This window comes from Malurus melanocephalus, unplaced genomic scaffold (assembly GCF_030028575.1).
Source record: "Malurus melanocephalus ecotype Western Australia unplaced genomic scaffold, MMel_1.1 scaffold_442, whole genome shotgun sequence".
Taxonomy (NCBI): Eukaryota; Metazoa; Chordata; class Aves; order Passeriformes; family Maluridae; genus Malurus; species Malurus melanocephalus.
The window spans coordinates 409,818-437,765 of record NW_026623674.1 but is presented as its reverse complement, the minus strand read 5'-3'; the positions used below and the strand labels follow the sequence as shown (position 1 = coordinate 437,765).

At 44.6% G+C, this 27,948-nt stretch overlaps 1 protein-coding gene and 1 non-coding gene across 2 annotated transcripts; both read left to right on the top strand.

Annotated features, from left to right (window-relative positions):
- The first annotated feature begins 690 nt into the window (after nucleotides 1-690).
- Nucleotides 691-27,237, top strand: PPP1R8 (protein phosphatase 1 regulatory subunit 8). The gene is made up of 7 exons (XM_057380287.1): nucleotides 691-799; nucleotides 13,834-13,894; nucleotides 19,677-19,830; nucleotides 20,427-20,647; nucleotides 22,287-22,431; nucleotides 23,582-23,646; nucleotides 24,710-27,237. The coding sequence occupies exons 1-7, from the start codon at nucleotides 744-746 to the stop codon at nucleotides 25,061-25,063; spliced, it is 1,056 nt and encodes a 351-aa protein (XP_057236270.1). The 5' UTR covers nucleotides 691-743; the 3' UTR covers nucleotides 25,064-27,237.
- On the top strand, nucleotides 16,223-16,387 carry LOC130581899 (small Cajal body-specific RNA 1). The gene has a single exon (XR_008966276.1). It is a non-coding gene; the product is annotated as a small Cajal body-specific RNA 1 (non-coding RNA).
- Nucleotides 27,238-27,948: the final 711 nt, after the last annotated feature.

The window sequence follows — 27,948 nt, the reverse complement described above, 5'->3', positions numbered from 1 at the left end:
ACCGGCGCTGTCCCCCCGTTCCAGGGGCGGTACCGGAGCTCGCTCTCCCCCCGTTCCAGGGGTGGTACCGTGGCAGTCCCTCCGTTMCRGGGGCGGTACCGGAGCTCTCCCCGCGTTTCAGGGACGGCACCGGCGCTGTCCTCGTGTCCAGGGACGGTGCCGGAGCTGTCCCCGTGTTCCAGGGGCCGTACCAGCGCTGTTCCCGGGTTCAGGGGCGGTACGGGCGCTGTCCCCCCGTTTGCAGGGGCGATACGGGCGCTGTCCCCCTGTCCAGCGACGGTACCGGCGCTGTCCCCCCGTTCCAGGGGCGGCACGGGCGCTGTTCCCGCGTTCCAGAGGCGATACGGGCGCTGTTCCCGCGTTCCAGAGGCGGTACGGGCGCTGTCCCCGTGTCCAGGGGCGGTACGGGCGCTGTCCCCGTGTTCAGGGGCGGTACCGGAGCTGTCCCCCGGTTCCAGAGGCGGTACGGGTGCTGTCCCCCGGTTCCAGAGGCGGTACGGGTGCTGTCCCCCGGTTCCAGGGGCGGTACCAGCGCTGTTCCCCCGTTCAGGCACAGCACCGCCGCTGCCGGCAGTTCCCGCGCTGTTCCCGCGCGGGGGCGGGGCGAGCCCGCGGGAGGCGGAGCACCAATAGGCCCCGCCCACTCCCCGCCCCGCCGGCGCTGCGCGGGGCACGCTGGGATCGCCGCGCGCCGATCCCGCCTCCCATGGTGCCCCGCGCCGTCTGAATGGGGCAGAGCCAAGATGGCGGCGAGCGCGGCCCCGGCGGGYGGCGGGTCCCTGTTCGAGTGCCCGAGCTGGTGAGCGGCCGCGGGGGATGAGGGGGATGAGGGGCGCGGGGCTGCGCTCCCGGGGGCCGTGTAGGGCTGGCAGAGCCGACGGGGTCCGGGCCCGGGCGCGGCTCTGCGGGTGCTGCCATCGAGGGGGCCATGGGCCCTCCCCGTGGTGCCGGGGCTTTTCCCAAGAGCTCAGACAGAATGCGTGATGTGGTAGGAATTAAATATCCTGCAAAAGGGATGTGTCCGGTACGGGTAATCTGTGAGCTTGAATGTAGCCTGGGGTTTTTATTATCTTGAGTTAAGAAGTCAGGGCTAAGAGAAGTGTTGGAGAAGAAGCATCGCGACCACGCATTTGGCTGGGTCAGAGTCGTGGGAAAGCCCGCATCGGAAGGGATCCCTCAAAATGTCCTGGCCCGCCCTCCTGCCGGGAGTAGAGCCTTGGATCAGGCTCTTGTTCGTTTGTTCTGGGTGTTCTGATGCATCACTGTCGAGATCTTGGCTCTGCTGTCTTCTTTGGGTGCCAGAGCGTTGGTATGAGTACAGTTGTGTTTTAAATCGCACACCATTACACGGGAGAACTGGAGCAGTTGTGTGGTCCAGCCCTGCAGAGCCCAGGCTGTCCCTGCACACTCAGCTGTGTTGTACCTCTCTGTGCTTTGTGWTGGAGCTCAGAGCATGAATGCGTTTTAGTTTTGACCTGGTTTATAAGTGCCTGCTTTAGTTGGTAAAACCATTTAACCTTCTCATGGAAAAGAATTCTTCATGTGTTTTAGGGTCTTATTGGTGATGAACATACACAGTAATAAACATCTACATGAGACAGGATGGTGTTCCATAAGATGATAACACAATAGACTAGATAAAGTGAAAAATTATTGTGGATATTCAACTTGAAGTGTATTTTTTTTTTTCTAGTGTTTTTATACAACAGTGACCACAATATGCATTATATTCAATGGYAAATAGGAATGACTTGTGCTTTTGAAAGCTGTGGATGAAACAGCTGGGGAAGTACAGCTTTTGAAATGCTCAGTCTCAGTGGCTCACATGCTATTGCAGAACAATTCCTAAAGAAATCGGATCTGGAGTGGAGAACTGTAACACCTGTGAGTGTGAGGGCCTCTTCAGGTACCTGTTCTGTCTTTAGCTGCAGCAGGGCAGGGTTTGACAGGCAGAGTTTCCCAATGTTCCTGCCCTGGTTTGGTTCTGAAGCACAGTCTGTTGTGCTGAGTGAGAAGTGAGGTGGGGTTTGGGAGAGGATCCAAATCCAGGAGTAAGGAGAGTATGTTTGGGTGCCACATCTTGTTCTGTTCTCACATTTTGAAGATTTTTTTGCAATTCACTTATTGCAACCTGAATGTACTTTTACAATAATATTCCAAAATTGTTCTTGGCTGCAGCAGAGTTCCTGTCTGGACTCTCTCCTTATATATTGTAAGAAAATTTTTTATTTTCTCTCAGACTCTGTTACATGTCTGTACGTCATAATGATTTTAAGGACCAAGTCTGGGCAATTTGTGTGTTTGTACCTGTGAAGTAAAGGAGTGCCTGATACAGTTTGATCTTGTCCAGTTGGCACATGCAGACATGGCAGCTAATACCAGTGAAAGATTTTTTTTTCCTTAATGCTTCTTTCAAAACCCAAAAGCTGTAGTTTCATAAGAGTAAAATTGAAAAAAGTGRACTAGCAGGTAGCCAGTCTAGAGAGGTTTCAGTCACAGTGTTTGTGTTGTGCTGAATAGTAAACCTAAAATGGGAAGTGTTGKGTGATGCTGGCTGGTGATAAACGTGGCCTCATCCCTTACAAGCAAGGAGTTCTCCTACCAGGATTTATTAATTTTTTGTTATTTTTCTGTTCTGCAAAACAAGTAGAATGTATTTCATGTTAAAGCACTGGATGCCTTCTGCTGACATCTACTGAACTGCAGATTCCAGCTCATGGTTTTAAAGTATKTGTTCCTTTCAGAGCCAACCAAAGAGTGCACAGGTATGGTGTGGAATCAGTGAAGGGCCTTTCCCAGGCAGGATTCTCCAGAGTGGAAGTGGTTTGCAGTAGCACACTTGGACCAGTAGTGATGTTATTCAAAGCTCTGACTTAATAGGGGGTGAAAGTATCCTGCAGGAAGCTTGGTCTTACACAGGCATCAAAAAATCTCCTGTACAGGCAGCTTTGTAGGGCTTCATTCCAAGAGCTTTGGGTGACCAAAAGCATGGAGTTGCAGAGAGTCTTCACAGTCAGGAGCAGCTTCTTCTGTAGTGAACTATTTTTGGTCTTATCGACCTCTATTAAAATCAAAATCACAGTGTTTCTTTACCTATTTATATTCCTGCCTCTAAGGAATGCTGCCTGGGGGCTGCAAACACCGATCATATGAGAAATRCATCTTAGATGTAATCAAAATAAGTGACTTTTTTCCTTGCCTTTAAGTTGTTGTTCATGCTTTTGAGGTTTGCCTCTATCATTGTACCTGTTCTTCCATAACTTGGATAGTATTTGAGTACCGTGTTTACAGAAAAGACTTCTGCACTGAAATTCCCAGTTTTAATCAATTTTAAGTTGTGGCTCTAATTCAGTTTTTGTGCTGTTACAGGTTACTTGTTCATAATCCATAAAATATTTATTCTTTCTTTCCTTGTGTTTCCAGCAGCTAAACTTGCTTAAAACTGATGAAAAACAAGGGTTGCCATCAGAATAGGACTTGCTGATGCCAGAATGTGTTTATGCATGTACTGTAATTCCTCTGTACACGTTAGCAAAGATTTGGGCTATGCATTTACAGTTGGAATAAAGATKGTGCTAATATTTCCTGTAGATTAAAATTTAGCCATGCCATGAGATCAAAAAATGTCTTTAGATAACAATTACATATCCTAGTTTGATTAAAACTTTTGCAAACCTTCTGAGCAGACGTTAGGGTGTAAAAGTGATTTCTCTGAGGTGCAGATTATCTGGTGTGTAGTTGTGAAGTGACCATCAGATGTTTGATGGGTACTGCCTACTTGTCCTTTTGACCTAGTGTAACTTGCATTTGGAATTGTGACTCTTTCTTTACTCTGTCTTGACACACCAGTAGTGGGGATCTCAGGTTTGTCCTGGGATGGACATGCATTTGAAATAGTTTGTTTTGAAGGCAGGAATTGTTTCTTTTCAGTTACTTTGGTAAAGAACTGACTATTCCTGGCAATGCTTTTACACAAATTTCTGGAGAGGATGAGCTCCAGAATTCTGCAAGTTCCACCCTGTCCTTGAAGTTGGACATGAAGGTGTGTGCAGTAGTCACAGAGGCCAAGATTTTTAGGAAGTGATTAAATTTAGGTTTCTGAGTCCACGTTTAGAAATCCAAATAATTGACCTAGTTTTAAACTAACACAATAGAATTAAGGCTGTCYTGTCTATGTCCTTAATAGCAACAGCTCAGAATTTCTTGTAATGACTTATTTCAGTCAGGCTGCTGAGTTTCAGATGCGTGTAGATATTCTAACCCTGTTGGCATGTCAGCATTGAATCTGCCCTGTGGAAGAGAACGTGATTTTTGAAACTTCAGTTCTCTTACTTGGCACATTCCAAAGKGTTAATGGTCTTGTCCTTCTTCTCTGAAATGGTTTATCTTTGTTACAGAGACATGGTCTGGCCTGTGGATCATGAGGTGAAGAAAGCAAGGAAACAATTTTCTGTTTCTAGTACAGAGCAAAGATTTCCTTACTTGTAGGTCTTTTAATCTTTTAAAAACCTTGTTGGAACTTATTTTCCTTCTGTGGTATCCCTTGTAAATATTTAATTGCTAATCATTGTAAGCAGTTGATATCTTCTATAAGGCCAACAAATCCATGCATGCATCTGCTGTAGGAAAATCCAAGTGTCTCATGTGCAGCTGCTCAGCCATGTAGGGAAGGGACTAATCATTCAAGGCAGGAAGGCAGAGGTGCTGGGTCTGCCAAAGACTGACTGTCAGATGGACCATCTCTCTTCAAGACTGTTTGTCCCAGGACACACAGGAAATTATCATTTTAGGAAGCAGTAGAGGATTCATACAAGAGCCATGCATTTGTAAGGAATTGACTTTGAGGAGCTAATGGCAGTGGAATAGTCTGTGGGCCGACTTTGTTAGTGTAGGAGGATTTTTATTAATTACCTTGACAAAAGTGACCACAGTACTTGTTAGTGATCTAAATATGATCAGCATAAAGACCAGAGTATTATCCAGTCCTTTTGGTATAATATGAAGACCAGGACAGTAAAATAAGATAAAATGCAGAAATAAATGGTGGAAAACAGAGACCAAGAACAAGAACTTCTTAAAGCCAGAAAGTAACTATTCAGAAATAAAAGAACCTATACAAGTATACAGTCAGGGTGACCATCAGTCACCAGTGGCACAGAACTGGTTTTGAACAATTGAACAGAATGAAAACACTGATACTGTACCTGATGGGTGATATTTTGGGGCAGTCCCATGCACATATACAGGCTGGGTGGAGAATGCATGGAGAGCAGCCTTTAGGAGAAGGACTTGGGTGTGTTGCCTGATGAGAAGCTCAACAGTACCCCGCACATGAGTGCTGGCACCCAGAACCCCCTGTTCCCATGCCCTGAGCTCATCCCCCAGTTTGGGCAGCAGGGGAAGGGGGAGATTCTGAGACCCCACCTGCAGAACTGCCTCCAGCCCTGGGGTCCCAGCACAGGACATGGAGCTGTAGGAATGAGTCCAGAGGAGGCCGTGGAGTGCTCTGAGGGCTGGAGCTCCTCTGCTCTGGAGCCAGGCTGAGAGAGCTGGGGGTGTTCACATGGAGAAGAGAATGATTCAGGGAGACCTTAGAGCCCCTTCCTGTGCCTGAACATGCTCCAGGAGAGCTGGAGAGGGACTGGGGCCAAGGGCTGGAGGGACAGGACACAGGGAATGGCTTCCCAGTGCCAGAGGGCAGGGATGGATGGGATATTGGGAAGGGATTSTTCCCTGKGAGKGTGGGGAGGCTCTGACATAGGTTGCYCAGAGAAGCTGTGGCTGCCCCTGGATCCCTGGAAGTGTCCAAGGCCAGGCTGGATGGGGTTTGGAGTAACCTGGTTTAGTGGAAGGTGTYCCTGCCCATRGAATGAGATGATATTTAAGGTCCCTTCCCAACCATTCTAGGATTCTGTGTGTGAAGGTAGAGAAGGGTCAGTGCTGTTGTAAAAGATGCTCATGAAAATGCGTAGTCTGTGTTACTTGTACTTAATGAAGCTTACCTTTAGGTAAAAAAGGGAATATTTTTTATAACTGAAGGGAAAGAGTAAGAAAAATTAGAATGGAAATTAAAGGATGTGGTAAAAAAAATCAGATGGAAATCAAGCTGTCAGAATAATAATGTTTTCCTGGTAGACATAAATGTCACAGTCCTGTCTTCCTCTGATTTCTGCAAGTAAATTATACTTCCAGTATATCTGCTCTCACTCTGAAAATGTAGGAATAATCTTATGAAACAATTATTCTRTTATTGCTCACTACTTAATACTAATTTTCCTGTTTAATTCAGTGCCATTTGAATTAACTTTTGATGTCATAAAACCTGAAGTTCTCTCAATAGATTATTTATGGCGTTGCTCTCAGGAATTAAATTTTTTATACAATTTCCAAATTTCACTGTGGAGACTTTGTTCCTGTGGAAGTAACCAARGGAACCAAAACAAGGCAGTAAAATCTAGTTCTATGTGGAGCTGCATTGTAACAAGAAAAGGTGCACAGTGCCAAGGTGAAGTTGGGCAAATTCTTTCATCCAAGTGGAATGCTTTGTTCAGTCGAAGCAGCCACATTTCTAATCAGAAATCTTCCAGAAAACACAGTGCATTTTTTTTTCAGTTCACAAAAGGCCTGTAGTCATCTAGTGTGAACCTCAAGTTTTTTAAACTGTGTTTCTTACAACTGGAAGTTTAGCAAGAATAATGGTTCTAAGAGCAGAGGAAATTGTCACCTAACCAAATTCCAGTGCCAGCTTGGGGATGTTCCTGTGGTGTGTGTTGTGCTTTGAGAAAGGCACATCACTCATTTCCATTACTGGTACACACGATGAGCAACAGCTTTGTGATCAACCAAYGTCTTGGTAAGAGGAGGATTTTATTTATTCTGATTTCTTTCAGTAGAAAAGAACATAAAACCAGCCAAAATCTTTGARAACAACAGCTTAGTGGGTTTCCTGGCGCTGTGGTTTAGTGACCAATAACTTAGGCATAAGCCTGAAGTATTCCATCCTCTTGTTTGGCCATCAGGCACAAAGGGATTTTGGGAGCTGAAGGCTCTGTCTGGGTGGTCATGTTTAACAGCTAAAACCAGAACTAATCTCCACAAATTTTTAAAGTTTTGTTTATTCAAATTTTATCCCACCATGCTGAGTGACAATGAAAATTATGTATTAGAAAAGGCACTCCAATCTAGGGCTGTTTTCAGATCCAGGGCTCCTTGTTTCTTTTGTTTCACACAACAATGTATACTCTGGTTTTGTCCTGTTGATTGAGGAGGCAAAGAGTTCTCTATTATTTTTTTCTCTCTTGCTATCCATGAAGACATCCATGCTGGTTATCACCCTAGTTTCTCCTTCTTGACAAGAGAACAAGAGCTAATGCAGCATTCATGTTAAAACATTATGTATTTATAGTTTCTTCCTTCTGATGTCATTGCTTTGTCAGTTGTTGAGTAGTGTTCCTGTGATTCCTTCTGACCATYGTCACATGGCTTTGGGTCTGTCCAGAGTGACAGTAAGGAGCCTGGAACTTTGATTGTGTTTGTGTGGTTCAGGTGGTTTTTCCATAGCATGGACTCAGCAGTGCCAATTCGCAGCTGCTTGAGGATGTTTTCTCAAACTGTAGTTCAGTATCAGATTAATTTGTCACATTTGAATCTAGTTTGAGTTTCCTCCATAACTGTTGTCATAAGTGGTTTTCCTCATTTGTTTGTTAGCTCTTTTCTTTCAGACTGCATATAAAGAAAACAGGGCCCGCACAGAGCCCTCCTTTTTCCTGACTCTGAGTTATTTGCATTCTCCTGCTGGTGTAGTCTTTCCCCATCACACTTTAATTTCCACAGAACCATTTCATAATTTGGTCAAAATCTTTTTTTAAAAACAACGGTATAGAAGCCTTGTTTACATCTTCCTGCTTGTCTTCAGTAATTTTGGTAAATTCATAGAATCCCAGAATGGTTTGAGCTGGAAGGGACMCTAAAGCTTATCTTATTCCAGCCCTGCCATGGGCAAGGATGTCTTTCACTATCCCAGGATGCTCCAAGCCCCTCCAGCTTGGCCTTGSACACTTCCAGGGATCCAGGGGCAGCCACAGCTTCTCTGGGCAACCTATGTCATGGCCTCACTATGCTCACAGGTAGCAATTATTCCCTTATATCTAATCTAACCCTGCCTTCCTTCAGCCTAAGGCCATTCAAAACCCATGTGAATTCTTTCTGTCAAGTATTATTTTTAAATATTATTTCAATCAAAGATACAGGAAGCTGTGCTACAGATGCTTAGCCCAGGTTGCTCTTCAGTCTGAAAAGGAACAACCAAAAGAGRTGTTGGGTGTCTTTGAATAGTGAACTGAGGTTCTGCAGGAAATGYGCWTCCTGTCCTTTKGAGAAGGACAAGAGTTTGCCAAATRAAATTAATRGCAARCAGGTTTGTGGCCAAATAGTGGAGAAGTTGCTTCAGCTATTGGTAGATGATCTATGAAATTGTTTGTGTAAAATTCTGTGAATGCATAGTTTATGTGGCTTCTTAAATCASTTTAGTTACATGGCTGTTTAAGTGGTTAGCAAGTATGGCTCAGGAAGTCTTTGAGTTGKTGGAAACTGGGAGAGTTTTCCTGTGAGGCACCTGATACTGGTTASTGAAGGCAGTTCTTATTTTGCAGACGGCTCCTTGTTCTGGGCTTGTCAGTTTGATCTGCCTGATACAATTCCACAAGAATGTGAAAGATAAGGAGAGTTCTTGGCACCATACAGCAGCAGCACTGCTCTCCTGATTGAACAGTGCTTTCCTTTTCCAGGAGAAATGGTGTAGAGAAACATGAACACAGTATTTTTGGGCCACTGTGTAAATAGTTTGTGGCTTGTATGCAGGTTTTGAAGAGTATCATTTTAATCAAAGTTCATCTTGCAATAATAAAACAAAAACAAAACAAAAAAGACACCCCATTAAAATTATTTAGAGTATGAAAACAGCCCATTTTGTAATTCCCCATCCATTGTACAGATGGTGAACAACAGTTCTGGAGTAGATGCCAGTCTCAATTCCGTACTTATTTCTCCTCATCCATGAATATGCCTGCTTTCTATTGCAAATAGCTCATTTGGCTAATGTATATCAGTTTTACCCAACTACTATGTTAACTCCCTTCCCCGGATGTTGAGTTGTTCTTAGGCAGAATAGAAGATCTTTCAGTGCTTGGTTTTCTTCTGACAAACAAGACATTCTTTCAGCACAGTCACTGTCATTTTGGGATTTTTACCAAGACTGAAAGGAGCAAATTATGTCTTTTTCAAAGCAAGGTCTATCTTTCTTTAATCAATAAAAAATGTTTCCCTGGCATTTGAAGAACCATCATCCCCACATATCATCAGTTTCCTGAAGAAAAAGTGCTGCTGTGTATTGGTATGCAGGCAAGATAGATGACTATTCTGGGCTGGCTGTTACTCATTTCCTCTCTGTGCTGCTTGTGCTCAGTAATACAGCTTCTACAGTGTCCTGAGGAGGGAACATGGAGAGACAGGTGCTGATCTCTTTTCCCTGGTAACCAAATGATCCRGGATGTGTGTGGGATCATATCTGGAGTGCTGTGTCCAGCTCTGGCTCCTCAGTACAGGAGAGACATGGACTCCTGGAGCTGGGCCAGCAGAGGRTGCAGAGGTGAGGRAGGGCCTGGAGCATCTCCCTGCTGAGGAAAGGCTGAGGGAACTGGGRCTGTTCAGCCTCGAGAGGGGTTCATAGCCCTGTCTGTCCCTGTCTGCAGGGAGGGCTGAGAGCAGGGAGCAGGCTCTGCTTCGTGGGATCCAGCAATGGCACAAGAGAAACGGCAGGAAACGATGGCCACGAAGTTCCACCTGGACATGAGGCAGACTGCCCAAAGAGGGAGTGGAGTCTCCCTCACCGGAGATATTCCAGAGAGATCTGGCACAATCCTTGGCTGTGCAGGGAGGTGGGACCAGGTGATCCACAGTGATCCYTTCTAACCTGACCCAGTCTGTGATTCTGTGACAGCTTCATCAGGGGAGGTCCAGACTGGACATTAGGAGATATYTCTTTAYGRAGAGGGTGGTCAGACACTGAACACACATCCCACAAGCCTGGTGAGTGCTCCAGCCTTGTCAGGGTTTCGGAGCATTTGGACAGTGCCTTTAAAAACGTGCTTTAGCTTTCAGTCAGCCCTGAACTGGACAGGCCATTGGAATGGCTGCTCATTGTAGGTTTATTCCAAATTAAATACTCCACCATTTTCCCAGTCAGAATTGACTTTGCTGTATATCATATCCAGATCACTCCTGAARTACACTTAAAAATTAGCAGCATCAGTTGATACCTGCATTTCTGACAGTGATGGTGTTTAAGTAGTAGGCTGCTGAACAGTTAAGTGTAAAAAATTGGTGAGTTCTCTTTGAGTGCCTGGCTGAAGCTGCTTGGGGTTTACAGTTTGTCACTCTTTATCAGTTCTTAACTTTCTGGCACTTCCWTGACTTCCTTGGACTCCCTGTTAGAGAAGAAAAGCTCTAATGTGATGTATCCCCTGATCTCTTCTCTGATCAAAAAAATTCCTTTAATGACCCTGGTAATGCTCATGTTCTTCTTGCCAATCAGCTCCATTAATTTTCTGGAAGGCTTCACATCTCCCAGAGGCAGTCAGAGCACCCTGTGTCTCAGTCAAACTCACCCAAGTAGTGACCATCACAATCAGTGCATTCGCAGAGGTTATTTTCAGGTCACTTGAAGGCTGCTGCTCTGGGAAGGCACTGGGGACTCTGATGCACCATCTGGAAGGTACAGAAGAGCTTCTTGTTTCTCATTTTCWAGCACAAGCACTTGAGCTGGAGCCAAGTTGTGATAGGAGGGCATTGGCCTTGGGGCAGTGCTAAGAGCTATCCCTGTGTGTCCTTTCTGTGGAGAGGACAATCTGCTGACAAAGTAATTCTTCATCCTTCAGAACAGTGTAGGAAAATTAGTTTAGTGGATATTTTAGCACATTAGTTARTGGAAAAGGACAAAATGTTTTTCTTTTAACATTGGACAAAGAGGGGAAAAAACTGCTCTCCTGTAACAGCATTGGGCCAGCTTTCTAACAAGCTTTCTTCTGGTAGTTTTTTGCAAGAGATTTCCATTCATGTTTGRTTCCTTGATCCATGAGGTGAGAGGTCTGAAGGGGCAGAGCATGTGAAGGGTTACTGATACTTCCAAATCCRGGCATTACTTCTGATCTTTGATGACTCTGGAGCTAATTAGTTTTGAATATAGAACGGGGGAAGTTTTCTACTWTTTTCATTAAAAGGCTTTTCAGATATCTAACTTGGGCAGCCAGAACTGTGACATTGATTTAATGCTCCAAATGGGTAATTTGTTAGAAATTACTTCTCTGAGTTTGTTCCCATGGTATCATAATCAATATTTACAGCCTTCCTGTGTTGAGTGTTTTGCAGGAATAGGTAGATGAAGGAAATGCTGCCTACAAAGGATTCTCAGTCCAAAAGAAGCCAGAGAATAGGTGGATTTTTCAAGCACTTTAATTCATATCTGAAGGCACTACCTTGTAATAATGCTGGGCTTGGTTTATCTGTTCAAAATAAGGTTGAGGGTAAAGGGAGAGTAAAAATAAGAGCAAGGGTGAAACTAAAAGTAGAGGGGGCAGTGAAAAATCAGAGCTGGTATATGGCAAAAGATGACCATCAGACAGGATTCAGCTTTACAGAAGAAGGGTTGTGCTAGAGCATTTGGGTGYTCTCCTGTGACCTGACAGGTACAGGGAGGAAATCGTTTAAATATGTTAGGTAGACTGACCATTGAGTATCAAGGARGAGATCACTGAAAGGAAAAGCAGAGGCTAGACTGAGTAAGAAGTAGATTTGTAGAATGAATTTGTTGAAAGGTTTACCTGTTTGAAAAGAAAAATTGGAGAAGTAGCTGTTATTTGATCAGAGTAAGGCTGGTGTGTGAAAATTATCAAAAGTTGTGTTGCAGAGTAACCAGAACCTGGCAATTTCAGAGGAAGGGGGTAAACCAAGTTTTTCACTGCTCAGGGACAGAAAGAGGGAATACTGAGAAGTGGACATGAATCCATGAAAGGAACCTTTTTCAGTGAAAACTGAGCACTGAGATCTGCAGGGCACACAGGAGGAGACAGCAGTGCTTGGGCATAGCCTGGTTCTAAGTTGCTCAAGCAGTGGCCAAGAGGAGGCACTTCCCTGGCTGTGGTGGGGGGATTCAGCTCATCACATGGACTGTGTCCCACCTTTGGGAGCATTTTTGCTTGCTGGTCTGTGCCCCACAYCACYRTAATCCCATTTCTAGAAGCAGTCAYCACTTYAGCAGATTGTGCTTTAGYTTTGTAYCCTCTGCTTTTGCCACTGCTRTTTGTTCATCCAAAACAACAAGAGTCAATATTAACCATGTCCTTGTTAGGGTGGTTTATCCACAGTCTTTCAGAAGGGCCTGGCAGGAAAACTTGTGAAAGTCCCAAAGTGGTAGACTCAGGAAGGGCCAGAGAGATCTGGGCAGGCTGGTTAATGGATTGGAAGCAAGAAAGGAAAATGCTCGGGAGAGAACTGAAGTAGAAATAATAAGAGACTGTGTTCTTACATGAAGTTATTGAGGGGAGCTGACCTGGCAACACAGAAGGATCCATCAAAAGTAAAGCACATCTCAGAAACATGAACATCTATATTGAACCCCTTCAAAACAACTTAAGCTACCAGTGACCTTTCTTTCTTCTGCAGCCACCCTTAGAGCATTGCTGCCCATTGTCAGTGTTCCCTGGGCTGGCTCCATGCACTGATCAGAATGAGAACATGATCTCTGTGGAGTTCCTCAGCAAGGCAGCAGTGCAGCCAGAACTAGGTCACTGCTGCTGCCTAGAAAGCTGSTCCAGCCTTAGAGACGAGCAGCAGAGATGTTATCCATGAGGAGTACTAGAGATGCAGATTCTGAGATACCTGAGCAGRAAAAGATCCTTTGCTGCCAAGAGCCAAAGGATCCRGTGTGGTGCRGGGCAGGGTATTGGTACCACAGCASCTTCCTGGGTTTGAGCACTGTAAATGCCCATGSCCAGTATGTTTCTGCTAATCCCCATGGGTTCACCATGTGCTGGCTGTGCACTGCAGAGTCCCTCGGGTCTCTGTGTTCTCTTCGCCCAGGTGAGAATAACTGCTGACAGTTTGTCACACAGGAGCTGAGCAGGAGCAGTAGGGCTGCAGGAACTGTTTTGTGTGCAATGTGGTGAGGGAGGATAGTGCTGCCAAAAGGCAGAGGCCCCTCTAGGACTGTGTTACCTGTGTTGGCAAGGAAGTGTGAGCATAGCTAAGTGTGGAGAAACACTGGCTATTGACCAGCACTTTTATAGAATTACAGGTGTGTACAGAGCCTGTTTGAGATTTTTGCCATTACCAGCCTAGAGGGGAAGGGTGGTAGAAGTTTCTGTTTCCCTCAGCAGCCAGGGGTAGAGATGTGCTGTTTTKAGGGTCACATGAGAAAACAGAGCCCTTGAGCAAACAGTCCCAGCCTGTCTCTAGTTGTTGGTCTCTTCCTGCCTCATACCATGTTCTCTCAGGGGCTGCTCTGTTTGTTGTGTAAATCAGCTGGTTTTTATCTGGAGAGKTAAAGCTTGAGATGCTTCATGTCCTTTACCTTCACTCTTACTATAAAAAGTCTTAGTTTATGTATTGTCAGAAGGAATCTGCAGGGGGCAAAAGAAAATTATGGGATCTTCATATTTCCCCCAAAATACTTCTGCTTACATTTGTGTAGGTTTGGTCTGTAGCTTGAGCAGCTCTAACACTAACAAATTTTTTTAGTACATGTTTTGATATTGTATTTTTCCTTTCTTTATTTTCCAGGGCAGGGAAACCACCACCTGGCTTACACCTGGATGTAGTCAAAGGAGACAAACTCATTGAGGTATGGCAGTAGAGTTTGATGAGCTTGGTTTATCATGTACATAGGCACCAGCAGTAGAACATTCCCCAGCATTTTCCACACTTAGTCATAAGAATTTCCTTTCTCTCATGTATTCATTATCTTCAAATCAGTTTGTTTTGCTCTGAAACAATGAATGCAGTGATTTTTCCCTTGCCCATGCTTTAGGTCAGCTTCATACCATGCAGTGCTTCCATCAGTTAAACCYCTTCCCTTTGTACCACTTGTTTGAGAAACCTGTCTGGTCAGTTCATTTTTTATTTTGCATTACAGTCAGATTAACCAGGTGTCCTGTATTTTGTAAGAGTGCTGCTCTGTCCTGCAGTATGCAATACAGTTTGATTTTTCCTCCCACATTSAGGATCTGTGAACAGTGTTGTGATCAGCACAGATACAGCAAGTTATTTTTATTACAGCACCACCTCATTCTCTRTTTCATATTTTGTCTTACATCACACTGAAAGTAATATATAAAGTCTCTTTAGCATGGTTGACAGAGAAAACCCAAACCAGTGAATTCAGCTGTGGAGAGACTCCTAACTTGAAGGTGACTGAAACAGAAAAACGTTTCTGGGCAAAGCTTTGCAAAGCTGAGCCAAGTTTTCTGAACAAAAAAAATTGGAAAATTAGGAAATCAGTGTTGTATCAAGATCTAGACAGCTTAAGATCTTGGCTGGTATTTAGTGTATGCTACCACATGTAACAGTATTAAGTATTCCTTCTGGTGTCTAGCAGGAGAGATTTACTATTTGGAGTTTGGTTAAGTTAGTGGTATATTTGTAGTGGATAGGAAGCAGATAGAGATGTCACAAATAGGTGTCTCACAAATAAACTTGTGTTTTTTCAGGCCACAAATGAGGTTTTTCTTTATACATGCAGCTTTTCTTTATAGCCCATTGCTTTTTTTTAAGAGAGTACACTTACTCTGGATTTAAAGATAGAAAATTGGCAAAGCTGGTCTTGACCTTAGAGATCTGTGGTCAGCCTTAATTGGAAAGGAGTTAGGGCACACAGGCATTGTGTCTTCAGAGCAGCAATTCAGCTCATGCCAGGCGTGGCTGATTTGATCCATGCCAGCACAGACACTCAGGACACTCCCCCATCGCCACTTCCCAGCGCTTCTGGAACCCTTTGCACCCCTGTTTGTCTTCAACAGCTGCTGAATTCTGCCTCCCCTGCTACTGTTAGATGTTCAGAATCATGTTCTGAGCTCAGAGACCTGCAGTAGGATTGTTTCTGAACTCAACCTTCTCAGTGCCATCCTGGCAGCAGCACCTGGGGTAGGGATGCACTTGGCACTGAGTTTTCCAATATTTCTTTCAGGCCGTGAATGAGATTTAGGGATCAAAGATACATGGCCGTGACTTTGGGGTTTTTGGTGTGTGGCAGGTGGCTAAGCAAAATGCAGCTTTCCTACATGGGGGATTGATTCTGTGGGGTTTTGCATGTCATGTTTCTTTTGGATTTTTGAGCGTGGACGGAGCTTTAGGATGAAGAGTTCAGTGAATTGCTGAATTGCTCCTCAGGTGCCAGGTGAATGTCCATCATGGGAGTCCTGGTCAGGACTGGAAAAAAAAGAAAAATGCCATATGGAAGCTGAGGATGCACCATTGTTTTTGGCAATGGATGAGAAAATGTGCTTTTAAATTGACAGCCCAGGACCATTGTCCTGGTGCTTTCAGACTCTGAGGCTTTGCTGCCCAAGCTAGCTCTGTGAGCCTGGTGTCTCTGTTCTGGAAAGGTGGGGRTGGTACAAGCATCCCAATTCCCTCTTTTGAATATCAGCTCTTGATAACCTAAAAAGCTTCTCTTTGCTGCCACGCAGAGCACTGAACACCATCAGCAGCTGTAGCCACTCTGCTGCGTGGGAGATTCAGTGGAGGATGGGATCACACAGAGATTGGGGAGTGCCTGTGGGGCTGTGTTCCACCTGCTGCTGTTGGCTCRGTGTGGCACAGCTCCCATGCCCTCAGTGGGTGATGCTGGCCCAGCACAGGACCAGTGTGTGCCACAAAGGCCTGGCTGCTGCTACTCTTGGGCTGAGAGGCAGTTCTGTCAGGCTGTTCCTTGGAGCACACTCACCTGCCTGCAGAGCTGCATTGTGGCCTTGCACAGTGTACTGGTGATGGCTTTAATCCCCTCGCCTGTGGTGGGTACRTGAAACAAGGTCCTGTGTGTGTGCATGGCAGCTGTACACCTGTATGTGATCCTTGTGTTTCCCTGTTCCATACAGATGGCAGAGAGCTTTTCAGTTTTTCTTTCCTGGTAGCCATCAGTAATGAAGACCATTGTTGAATCCTGTGGGTTACTAAGCACTTGATACTAACCGAGCCATCGGTGTCTCAGCCTCGTGCAGAGGTCTGAGGGTCACCCTGTGATTGCTGGGTCTGCAAAGTGCAACAGCAAAACAAGCCATGCAGTGTTTAAGCTCAGTGTGTGAAGGAAGACACTGGGTTATAGCTCAGAGGCACAGAACATTTTGGAAACGTTACCTTGAATTAAACACAATAAAATTATTTTCTCTGTTGGTGATTTGCTACAATATTTCCATGAATTTGTGTCTTTGCAAAATGTCTTAAAAGTGCTGTCCAGTCAGGGCAGTATTGTTTGTGTGTAACAGGCACAAAGGAAAACTTACAGGATGCTTTTGGTTTCAGTTGTGGGCAAGAATGAGAAATTACTTGATCAATTTTTATGGTAATTGAAATTGTGAGGTAACTACTTGTGGAGCTGAGCGCTGTTTGTGAAGGAATAAATCATCTTMCACTTGTTGTTATCAGAGCTGTGTTTATACAGGACTTACTTTCAAATTTGCAATAAAAGGAAAGGTAATACTCATTTTCTTTACAGTGTGGAATCATAGAATTAACAAGTGCAAAGGTGTTGAGTGTGGGAAGAGTCAGAGTRCTAAACTAAATGAGTAAGGAACTGCAGAATGCGGGATATAAATCCAGTGCTGGAAAGTTGAATCCCCAGAAAACCTAACCAGGGTTCCTCAAAAGATRTGATGTAACAGTTACGGTGTTGTTGCATCAACAGCTGGATGAAACAACTCTAATCTTAAGGGAAAATATCAGAAAGACTTGTGTAGTGATGGTTAAGAAATGCAGGGAAAAGCTTCACAAAGGCACAGTGATGTGTGGAGCATATAGGGAGGAAGTGGAAGGGTCTGTTTACAGGTGGAATAAAAAAAAATGAAATAAAATTCAATCAGAAAGGATTGAGGAGACCACATACTAGTTTAAGCTCTTCATCTGTGGCTTATACTTTCTGGTTATCTTGAGGGGTCTTGTGAAAACCAGCATTTGTGAAGAGACAAAAAGTGATGATCAAGTGGCCAAGTGAGAGCAGAACCCAATAAACTCAATATAGTAATTTCTCATGGTTTTAATCTGAATATACTTTGAGATGCATTGCTCTGCACCAGACAAACCGATTCATGGGACACACTTGCATGTTTTATGTCTCCCTGTTGCAGAAAAATCACTTGCATTTTGCATTTGCACTTCATTTGTCAGTAGACCATATCCTTGTAGGTGAATTCCCAATTGTCACTGCTGCCATACCAAACCATACTTTGTGGTTGAAGTCTAAGTATTGGCATTCTTTTGGATTTTCTGCCAGCCTGTGTATCASTGAAGGGATTGATGAAGTTATCATTCTATTTAGTTTTCTGTTTTCATAGAATCRCTTGAAATTTAATAAACCTACAGCACTGGTTGAAACTGGCCAGAGGTTTAAAAGTTTTTTGGTTTAGTAGTGAGTGTCAGAGCTGGTAAATACACACACCTTTATCACCTAAATCCTCTTCTTTTAAGAAGGCAGGCCAAAATATRTGAGTCAGTAGATTTCACAAAGCARTCACTGTCATCAATTGGTGTTYAAATTGTATGCCTTGAGTTGGTGGGGAATAAGACATTTAACAGAGTATTATCTAAAGGACCAATCAGTTGTAAAATTGTTATACAGATGTATACAAGTGTGGAGTCAGGTTGTTCAATTAATTCTTCTAAACATGCAGAAATAAATTAAATGCTTGTAACTGAATACTAGATGATGCGAACTTGCAACATGGGGGCTGACAGCTATTCAACAGAATGTTGGAAAATCCAACCTGGAAAATACAGACCACATGTGTGGGGGAAAAATCAGGGAAAAAAAAAAAGGTGGGGAAGTGATATGTGACTTTAGGAGTGCTAAAGCCTTGGAGTTCATAGTTGATAGGCAGGTAAAGAGATGGGATTTGCAAGATGATCTGTAGTAGCAACTGAGGTTCACAATGGGATTTTTGTCCTTGTGGATAAGGCAGAGGAGTATGAACACTGCTTCTTGTTCCAAGCTGTCTCCTTATTTTGTGTATGACTTGGTGGTCCCCCAGAACGAGTCACAGTGTGGGTGCTCATTGTGTCATCTGACAGCTCAGAAAACCTCAGCCCAGCCCCTGGACCTGTCACACACTGGCTGGTTGTAACTGAGCAGGTAGTTTGTACCTGGCARAGTGAGGACAAACATCTGCTTGGCTGGAATGCTGTGCCAGAGAGGGAGATTGTCAGCATCACCCACCCAGTGCCTGGGATCCGGTGCTTCCCTGGAGCAGCTGGGACATGTGTCTGACCAAAAGAAAACTGATCCAGCCCATTCAAATGGGGGAAGATTAACGCAGGAAAAAAAAGGCTTTGAAGGGCAAAACCTTTGCTCAGATGCATGACAGTGGGATTGAGGACTGAATAGCTGGGAATGCAAGGAGGCAGAGGGAGAAATCCAGGTGCTCAAGCAGGCAAAATGTTTGTTCATATGAGACTATCTCATGGAAGCAGTGCTCTCCTGAACCAAGATCGGGKTTTTTTTCAGTGGAAAATGTATCTTTAGCATTCCCTGGATGATGCTATTGAAACATGGGCTTTGAATGTTTCAAAAAGCAGGAGAAGCCTCTTAAGAGATGTGTAATGCACTGCCAGCCTTAGCCTTGTGCAGCTGGAGCAGGAGAGTACAGATTAGACGAGGTTCTTGGGACCCACTGAGAAGGTTCTGCACATGCCCTGCTCAGGTACTGCAGCAGTCAGGTGTAAGAAGTTCCTTCARCAACATGGTCTGGTAACAGAAATACTGTAGGACTTTGTCAACATGTCCCTCACTTTACAGAGATGTTTTATGTAACTGATACTAAGGTTTGTACGACCTTTTCTAAAGAAGAGATTAGAACTAGGATGAAAAAAGCAGAAATGCCTGAAATTAATGGTTTACTTGAATAGACTAATATGGATTCAGATCACACCATACTCAGTATTGTTTTGCATCTTTATACCAGAGGTCTGAAATCTCCTATAGGTCAATTTTTGTACAAAAGTATACTTTTGATGTCCTTTATCAGACCAGAGATCACTGAGCATGGATTCTTACCTTAGACAAGGCCTGAGATCATTGATCAAGGAATGTGTTAAAATCTCTGGGAGCAGATGTCAAAGATATCTTCTATGAGGCAGTCTAATGCTTTGAAGAGTGRCTGTCCTTCCCAGACTGTTCAGTGTTGGCTGGGAGGGGGAAGGGAATAACTGTGACTCTCCCATATTCAGCTGTTCTGATTTTACAAAGAGCAGATTTGAGTTTCTGTATTTAACAGTGCCAGACTAAACTGAAATATTGATGAGCTGTTGATGCTTTGTTTTGAATTTGCTCTATTTATTCATGTTCTTGAATTTTTTTCAGGAAGATCCAAAAGGTTCTAGGAGTCTAATATGCTTCTCTGTTTGATATTCTACCTCAGAAACTTATCATTGATGAGAAGAAATACTATCTCTTTGGGAGAAATCCTGATCTGTGCGATTTTACCATTGACCACCAGTCTTGCTCTCGGGTCCATGCTGCCTTGGTCTATCACAAACATCTCAAGAGGGTTTTCCTCATAGATCTGAACAGCAGTAAGTAGTGTGGCATTTAACCAGACAGAAGAGCAATACTTCACAGCTTAAACATCTGAATCTGAGACACTTTTTCCTTTTCCATTGTTGTCCACACTGTGACAGACGTGACAAATTGGAATTTGCATCATAGGGAAAGATAGACGGCATAGGGCAAAGGAGCATTTGCTTCAGTCAGCCTACAGCTGCCTCACTATGTGTTTCAAACATTTTTAACTCATTAGAGGCCAAAGGAGAGGAGGAAAGTGACTTGGCCTTCCCATCCCAATTTTAGTGAAGCCTTTTCTGCTGAGGGTGATTTCCCAAGGTCTGAAACCTGTCAGGTGATTTTTTACTGTCCAGACATAGTACATTAGAACCTGCAGGAATACAGAAAAGTAGAGGGTGTTTGTAATTTATTTCCATGACTGTTGGAGGACTACTGATGTGTGTTATGTGAGTTTTCAAGATGGTGGGTCTACATAGCTGATGCTTTCAGCAGTACCTCAGTGCCTTGTACCTTGGAACAAYTGTTACAGTTTCTGAAATTCTCAGGCTTGAACTGGAATACCTTAATCCCAAGCTCAACAAACTGTTTTGTATTTTGATGTCCTCAGCACATGGCACATTCTTGGGTCATATCCGTTTGGAAGCTCACAAACCCCAGCAGATCCCCATTGACTCCACGGTTTCATTTGGAGCCTCCACCCGTGCATACACTCTGCGAGAGAAGCCRCAGACGCTGCCCTCAGCGGTGAAAGGGGATGAGAAGATGGGTGGTGAGGATGAGGAGCTCAAGGGTTTGCTGGGGCTGCCAGAGGAGGAGACAGAACTGGACGTGAGTATGATGGCACTGCCTCAGTGGCATTTCCAGCTAGGACAGCATTCCCTGCTCATTTGCATAGAGACATGGAATCATATGGGTTGAAAATACCATTTAGGAATATACCATTTAGGTTGGAAAAGACCTTTAATATCATCAAATCCATAAATTTAACACTGTCCTGTTATGACCCATCCCTGAAGATGAGTTTAACTCAGATTCTTGCTTATAGATCCCTGGGAGCAGAGTGGAGTGCAAAAACACTGAATAAATGTTTATAAGTATATATATATGTAGGGTTTATTTTAGAACCAGGTGGTTGCAATGGAAAGGAGGTATGYAGCTGTTTTGGTTATAATTAATTATTATAGAAAAGTATAAAAATAACACTTAAGAAAATGTGTAACAAAGAGAAAGGATACGAGCAGAAAGATCTCACCACCCATGGGTCCAGCAACAAGACTTGATRTCCACTGGTTGAAGTGATGGTTGCAGTCTTGATCCTTGGGGATGAGGGAAGCCCTCARAAYAGAGTTTAATGGCTTTAGGTGGACWCCCAGGTACCTCCCCTGGGCAGGGCAAGTTTTACACTGTATGTTGCAAGACTGTGAATCKCTTGCAGTCCTCTGGTGGAAGGCCCAGAAATKAGTCTGGGGRYAYCTTGGGWGTCTTTGATGGTTTATGACCTTTCMAAGMATGACCCTGCCTCTCATGTCAGYGCAGTTGAGCTGGTTATGCCCCATCAGAGGGAAAAAACCTTCAGCTGTAGGTCAGAATGAGAATGGCCCAGTACCTTCCCCAATGGAGGAGGGGTTAGAGGGCTGGGATGTGTAGTTTTACAACGGAGCCAGGTGTGAAAGGAAGGATATTGCCCTGATAAAAAGCACTATCCCACCTCACAGTATCAGCAAAGCACCCACTGTGTTTGCCAGTTGTTTAGGCACATTTTAATCTGTCACATGGGCCAAAAAGACCCTAAAACAWTCTTAAGTGCCACRTCTAAATGTCTTTWAAATGCCACCAGGAATAGTGACYGAACAACTWCCCTGGCTAATACTTCCTTAGGTTCAGGTTCYTGATTTCTTGGCTTTGAAGATAGTCTGAGGTGTCTTTGGCTGTCAKATACACCCAGACCATCTCATCTGCAATGATTAACCTGTGATCATGCTGCTTGCTAGAATCATGGACCTAATAATCTTACTATGCCAGTGGTCATCTTATCAAAATTTCCCAGGGACATGCTCTCCAGCTAACATTGCCCCAGTTCAGGGGTGCTTTCCCACACTGTTCCCATTGCCAGTTACCTGTGAGTTGCTGCCCTTTTCCCTAAGTTAGCTAATGAAGAGGGAGGAGTGGTGTCTGGCATTCACAGATTGTAGTTGTGGGAAAGGACCTCTCAGAATCATCAACCAGCTCAAGTAGGGCTACCTGGAGTAGGCTGCGCAGGATTGTGCTCCATTCTAAATATCTCTGCAGAGAAACTGCAGCCTCTCAGGGCAGCTCATTGCAGCCCTGAACCTCTGCTTGTTCCTCAGGGTCTGAAGCTGAAACTAAACARTATCCTGTGGTTTTCTGATGTGCACAATCTTGTGATCAAATCAGACTTCATATACATTATTTGCTGAAACTCTTTCATCTCTAAATTTGCTATTAGAATCTGACAGAGTTTAATACAGCCCACAACAAAAGGATCTCCACACTGACCATTGAGGAAGGGAACTTGGACATCCAGAGGCCAAAGCGAAAACGAAAGAACTCCAGAGTGACGTTCAGTGATGATGATGAGATCATCAATCCGGGTAAGGAGCTTTCTTTATTCCTCAGCTGAAGCCCTTCAGGACCTCCTTCCAKTATTCTTGTAGGGAGTCCTCATGGCTGTGGATGGATAAGGAGAACAGAAGTTTGGCAGTCAATATTTGGGATCTGCCATTTCACAGAAGCTGCCACCATGTCTCACTGAAGTCTGTGACCACTTTCTGTTTCTTCTGTTCTACCTGTAAAGCAACGGCATGCTCTGAACAGGATGGGGATATCACACTTGGCTTCATTGTTCAGTACTCTGTCAGATACTGGAGACATGTCATGGGTCCAAAAGGAGGAAGGTGGTTTACATTTTTTGCCCTTTTAGAATCTCAGTGGGAATAGAACTTCTTTGCTTTTCGTCTGTTTTAATGCTTTCCATACTGGGATGTCTCAAGCTCAGATGGTTTTTGCTACTTTTTTGCACATCTGAACCAAGTCATCCTCAATCCTCATTCAAACTGATGCATTTGAAGATGTATTCAGTTCCAAATTAGTCTTYTTTTCTCCTTTAGCTGTTCTTTATTAATGGCATGCTTATCAATCATACTTTATATGGAAAATATTCTTGTTAATAAGAGTAGTTAATTAATGAGCAGGCATTTTGAAATACAGTGTGGAGGTGGTTCCTTTGGTGCCCAGAGTGACCATTCTGGTTTATAATGGGATGCATTTCAGTGCTCAGAACATCCTAATGCCMTAATGCAAACACAGTCATTCTCATTGCAGAAAACCAGATAATTTTTCCAGACTTCRAGAGACTCACACTGACTGCCTCTGACTCCTTCAAGGCTCCCCAAGGACTTTGRGGTCTGGCTGCTGTGCCTTTAGCACATGCAGTGCCTTGTCAGCAGCAKCTTTCAGTCCAAACTCCAGCCAGTCTGATCCCTACCTGCCCATCCAGCTGTTCCCTTTCCCATTCTCCATTTGAGGGGAAGCATTTGGGGTGCATGATGAGCCATCTGGAGACAAGGGARAGTGTCCCCCAAGTCCCTGTCTTTATCTGGCCACATTTGTGCTTACTGKGAGCTGCTGGAGTGCTGGCTTTGGGAGAAGAAGGTTCCAGTTTTTCATACAGRTTCCTTTAGCCCACAGAGGTTCTGSTTTTCCCATGTGCTCACTGAAGGCATCACTGTTGTTGCTTTGCAGAGGACGTGGACCCGTCTGTGGGGCGGTTCCGGAACATGGTACAGACAGCAGTGGTCCCTGTGAAGGTATGGGCTGACTCCCAACTTTCTCATTAGCACATGACATTGATGAACTCACTTTATGATTTATGAATTGTACCTTACAAACAGAATGCTCCCAGATGGAAAGTGTTTCWTTGTTAAGCGAAGGCATGTCCATGTTTTTGCAATTTTTTACCAAATTTGACCATTTCCCTTTGAACCCAGCTTTAGCTCTTTTTTTTAATAACACATGGGATCAGTGGTGATATTTTTTCCTCCCTAGAAGAAATACTTTCTAGAAATTCAGTTCATTAGTTCCAGTCATCAGATAAAATTGTGGGAAATGTGGAAAATGGAAGGGAAAAATGAGAGTTTGTTCATTTAAATACTGTGTTGAAGGTTTCATAAATTTGTGTAGTAGAACAAGCAGGTTTTGGTTTTGTTCCAAGATGAATGTGTTGCCAGTGTTCTATTTAATTGGAATATGCAAGGAGGAGGGAAGATCTGCAGAACATCAGAGCAGCTATGCCACTGTATAACAGCAATTTCACTTATTGCTGTTATAGACTAAATAACATCAYGTGTAGAAGGATAATAGTCCATAAACCCAGATTGCAAGAGAAGATTCCAATGATCAGGAGCAAAATTACACAAGTGATCTTGAAGTTGTGGTTTCTTTCTGTGGGGGAGGGAAGGTTTGTGTTACAACAAACAGGCACAGGRTGGAATTCTTGGGGTGTGCTKTGCAGGGCCAGGAGTTRGACTCGATGAGCCTGGTGGGTCCCTTTCAACCCAGGACATTATATGACCCACTCAGTCTTTGTTCAGGATAAACTTAAGACTGGCAGGAGTGTACAGGAGGTGAAGTGCTCAGACTTCATCTAGGTTAACACCTGAGTATCAGCTTTTGTCATCTTCCTGCACTGTTCACTTCTAAGAGTTTATTATTGTGGCTTTCAAGGGAACCCAGGAAAAACCTTGTAGGACAAAGACTGGGACATGGTCTCTAAGCATTCTGGATGTGGCAAATTGAGGTGTCTTTTGGGTGARATGGCCTTGGCACTGGTTTCATGCAGTGTGAATAATTCTTAACCACTTCCATCTGCAGAAGAAGCGCCTGGAGAACGCAGGCTCGCTGACCACAGATGACTCCACGTCGCGGCGCATGCAGAGCTTCCCCTACAGCGGAGGATTGTACGGGGGGCTGCCCCCCACCCACAACGAGGCGGGGTCGCAGTCACACGGYGTCCATGGGACCGCGCTCATCGGGGGGCTGCCCATGCCCTACCCCAACCTCGCCCCTGATGTGGACTTGACTCCAGTTGTGCCCTCCACAGTGAACATGAACCCAGCTCCAAACCCCGCTGTCTTCAACCCTGAAGCTGTGAATGAACCCAAGAAGAAGAAATACGCCAAGGAAGCCTGGCCGGGCAAGAAGCCGACCCCGTCCCTGCTGATCTGAGCTGGGCTTAGGGAGGATGGGAGTTAACAACTCCAGAAACTTTTCATGTGTGGTATCATCTTTTTAAAATTTCAGTGTCCTAACAGATGTAATACCAAGATTGGAGAAGTGAAATATCCTTTAAAGATCTGTCTTCAAATGTTTTTATATGTCTGTTAAAAAACGAAACAATACAGCTCCCATCTCCTTTTGAACCAAAACCCCTACAGCCTTTTCTTAGCCACCAGTGTCCCAGAGGTCTTTGTGTGGGCTTGGATCCACAAGTCAAAGGGGCAGTCACACAATTTAATTATCACTTATGGCATGACCCTGCAGGTCTGTGTATGTCAGTGCTGGGCTAACTGTGATGGCTGCTGGACGTGCTCGCAGCAGAGCAGCTCTGTTAGGAGGAAATGTTTGTGGGTCCAAGCCTTGCAGAATCCCATTAGTAGGAGTTGTAAAACTTGTGGAATATAGGTCAGCTTTTATTTTTTATATTTTCAAAGCCCCACCAATGTGGGGCATCCTCTATTATTTTTTTAAGTTTGGCTACCGCTTGTTTTAATTTCCATGTAAAACACTAGAGCATCCCATGAGTCATGAGCTGAGATGGATAAGCAATAGGTGGGTTCCTTAGCTTTGTTCAGTGCTGCAGGATGGGGTCTGTGGGATGGATACAGGGTGCACAGGTGAAGGGTCAGAGCATCTGACAGGGACAGGCACTGTCTGCACTGTGCCGTGGTGACTCCCCTGGATAACTCGGGGTGAAGTTAAYACAGTGAAGTTTCTTTCAGACGTGGTGGCACCTGTACCTTAAATAGTTTCATTWTTATTTGCAAATGGAACTTGTAAGCTCCAAGTATATGAGATTGAACAAGACACAAAACTGGGAGGACTGGCGTGTTTCCCTACACACAAATATTTTGGCTGCTGGGAACAGCAGGTGAGAATTGAATGCTGCTGAGAACCAGAATATTAATTCTTGGTAGATGGTTGTTGCTCAAGTTCTTCAGTTCCTGGGTTTAGATTTGAAAATTATTCACATATTCAGACACTGGCTGTACTTTACCCAAGGTAGGGCCAGAGCTCTGTTACTCTTACAATGACTCTGGAATTTTGTACACTCTCTAATGCAGTTCAGCCACGAGCCACATTCCTTTGTTGTTTGGGGGATCCAGGAAATGTGCACTAAAATGAGGGCATGTACCTGGCTGTTCACTGTGTTCAGGACTGCAGCTGCCTTGGAGAAGTAGTGCCAGGTTGCTAGGCCAGGGCTGTGTTCCAGTGAGCTGGGGTGCTGCATCAGTGCTGTGTTCCAGTGAGCTGGGGTGCTGGATGGTGCTCAATCAGTGCTGTGTTCCAGTGAGCTGGGGTGCTGGATGGTGCTGGATCAGTGCTGTGTTCCAGTGAGCTGGGGTGCTGGATGCACCAGACCCCTTTTTAGACAGATGCTCCAAAATCTCTGTTAGTTCTGCTCTGCAGTGATTGCTTCAATCATGTCCTTGAGGTAAAACTGAGCTGGCAGCTGCCCAGCTCACAAGAGCCTTGGCTTTAGAGACTGCTTTATTTCCTCTCCACACCATCACATCCAGCTCAGACTATTCCATGTGTGGATTCAGCACCTGCTCCATGATCCAGCTGCATTGCTCTGTGTTTAAGTTGCCATTGATGATTCAGACGTTGGGCGTTTGTTCTGCTTCCCAGTGCTCCCACAATGACTCAAAATCTCTCTCTATAGTCTGGCCTGTAGGATTTTCATTTCCCAGCCAGTTGCTCTCTGAAGGCAACTCTTTAGGGTAAGACTAGTCAGGACAAACAAAAGTTGAGCAGGTTTTCTTCTTTTTCTGTTTTGTTTTAGGGTTTTTTGTTTTATTTTGGGGGGAGGGGGGTTGGGTTTGGGGTTGGTTTTTTCTGCAAGTGGCTCTTTGCAAGATTTTTCTTGACAAGGGAAGCTTCACTGCTCGTTTTTTAAAGCTCTTCTCCTCCCTGGCTCTGAACCAGCTCTTATTATTTCAGAGCTTAGGGGCCGTGCTGGCCAGGAGGGAACAGGAACATCGAGGGGCTTTGTACAGACATTTGTACACTTGTGTAATATGTAATAGGCCTTTTCACACTTCTGTTGAGCTTTTTACCTGTAACCTTTACTATGTTGTAAATTAAATGCAGATTTTGCCAGGTTGGAGAGTGTAGTGTGTTTGTTCCAGTCTCCAGTGGTACAGCTGAGATTGTCCATTGTTCTGTGGCTTATGGGAGGATTCTGCCATGGCAAAGTGCCCTTCTCCCTGCAGGCCTTGTCCTTGGGCAGCCTCAGGCTGCAGCTCYTAAAGCTGTCCCAGCTGCCTTGCTTGTGACCTGCTCTGCTGCCTTGTGCTGCACTTTGGCACACAAGTGACACTTAATGGTGGATTTTGAACAGTGGTTGCATCTGTTTCCCGAGTCAAGCTTTATCTGGTTCAGTCATAATCATCTGTGTAAGTTGTACTCCAGAGCCCAGCTGTGCTGCTCCCATTGCCCAGCCTGTGCCTCTGACAGTGRTCTTGGGCAGGCTGAGGGCAGCATCCCTCAGTTAGGTCTGCAGCCTGCCCTGGGCTCACTGAGGAGAGCTGCAGTGACAAATTGGTTACAGGTAACTACAGTGCCTGCAGTGTAGGGTTGAGAGGAACTCCCCAAATTTGCTGAATTCAGTAATATTTAGGCTATATGTAAGTTTTTCCCAATGCAGCAGCAGCTGGGACAGGCACMCTTGGCACTGCAGTGTCAGCAGAAGGCTGAAGTTCACAGTTCATGTGCCAGCTGCTCACCTGCTGCAGGCAGAAACATCTGGAAGAGGTGAAGGTGTTCACTTCGTGATTTGTCAGTTTGGGTGTGTTTATCTCCTGTATTAAGGATTCAAAGGGAGGAAACTT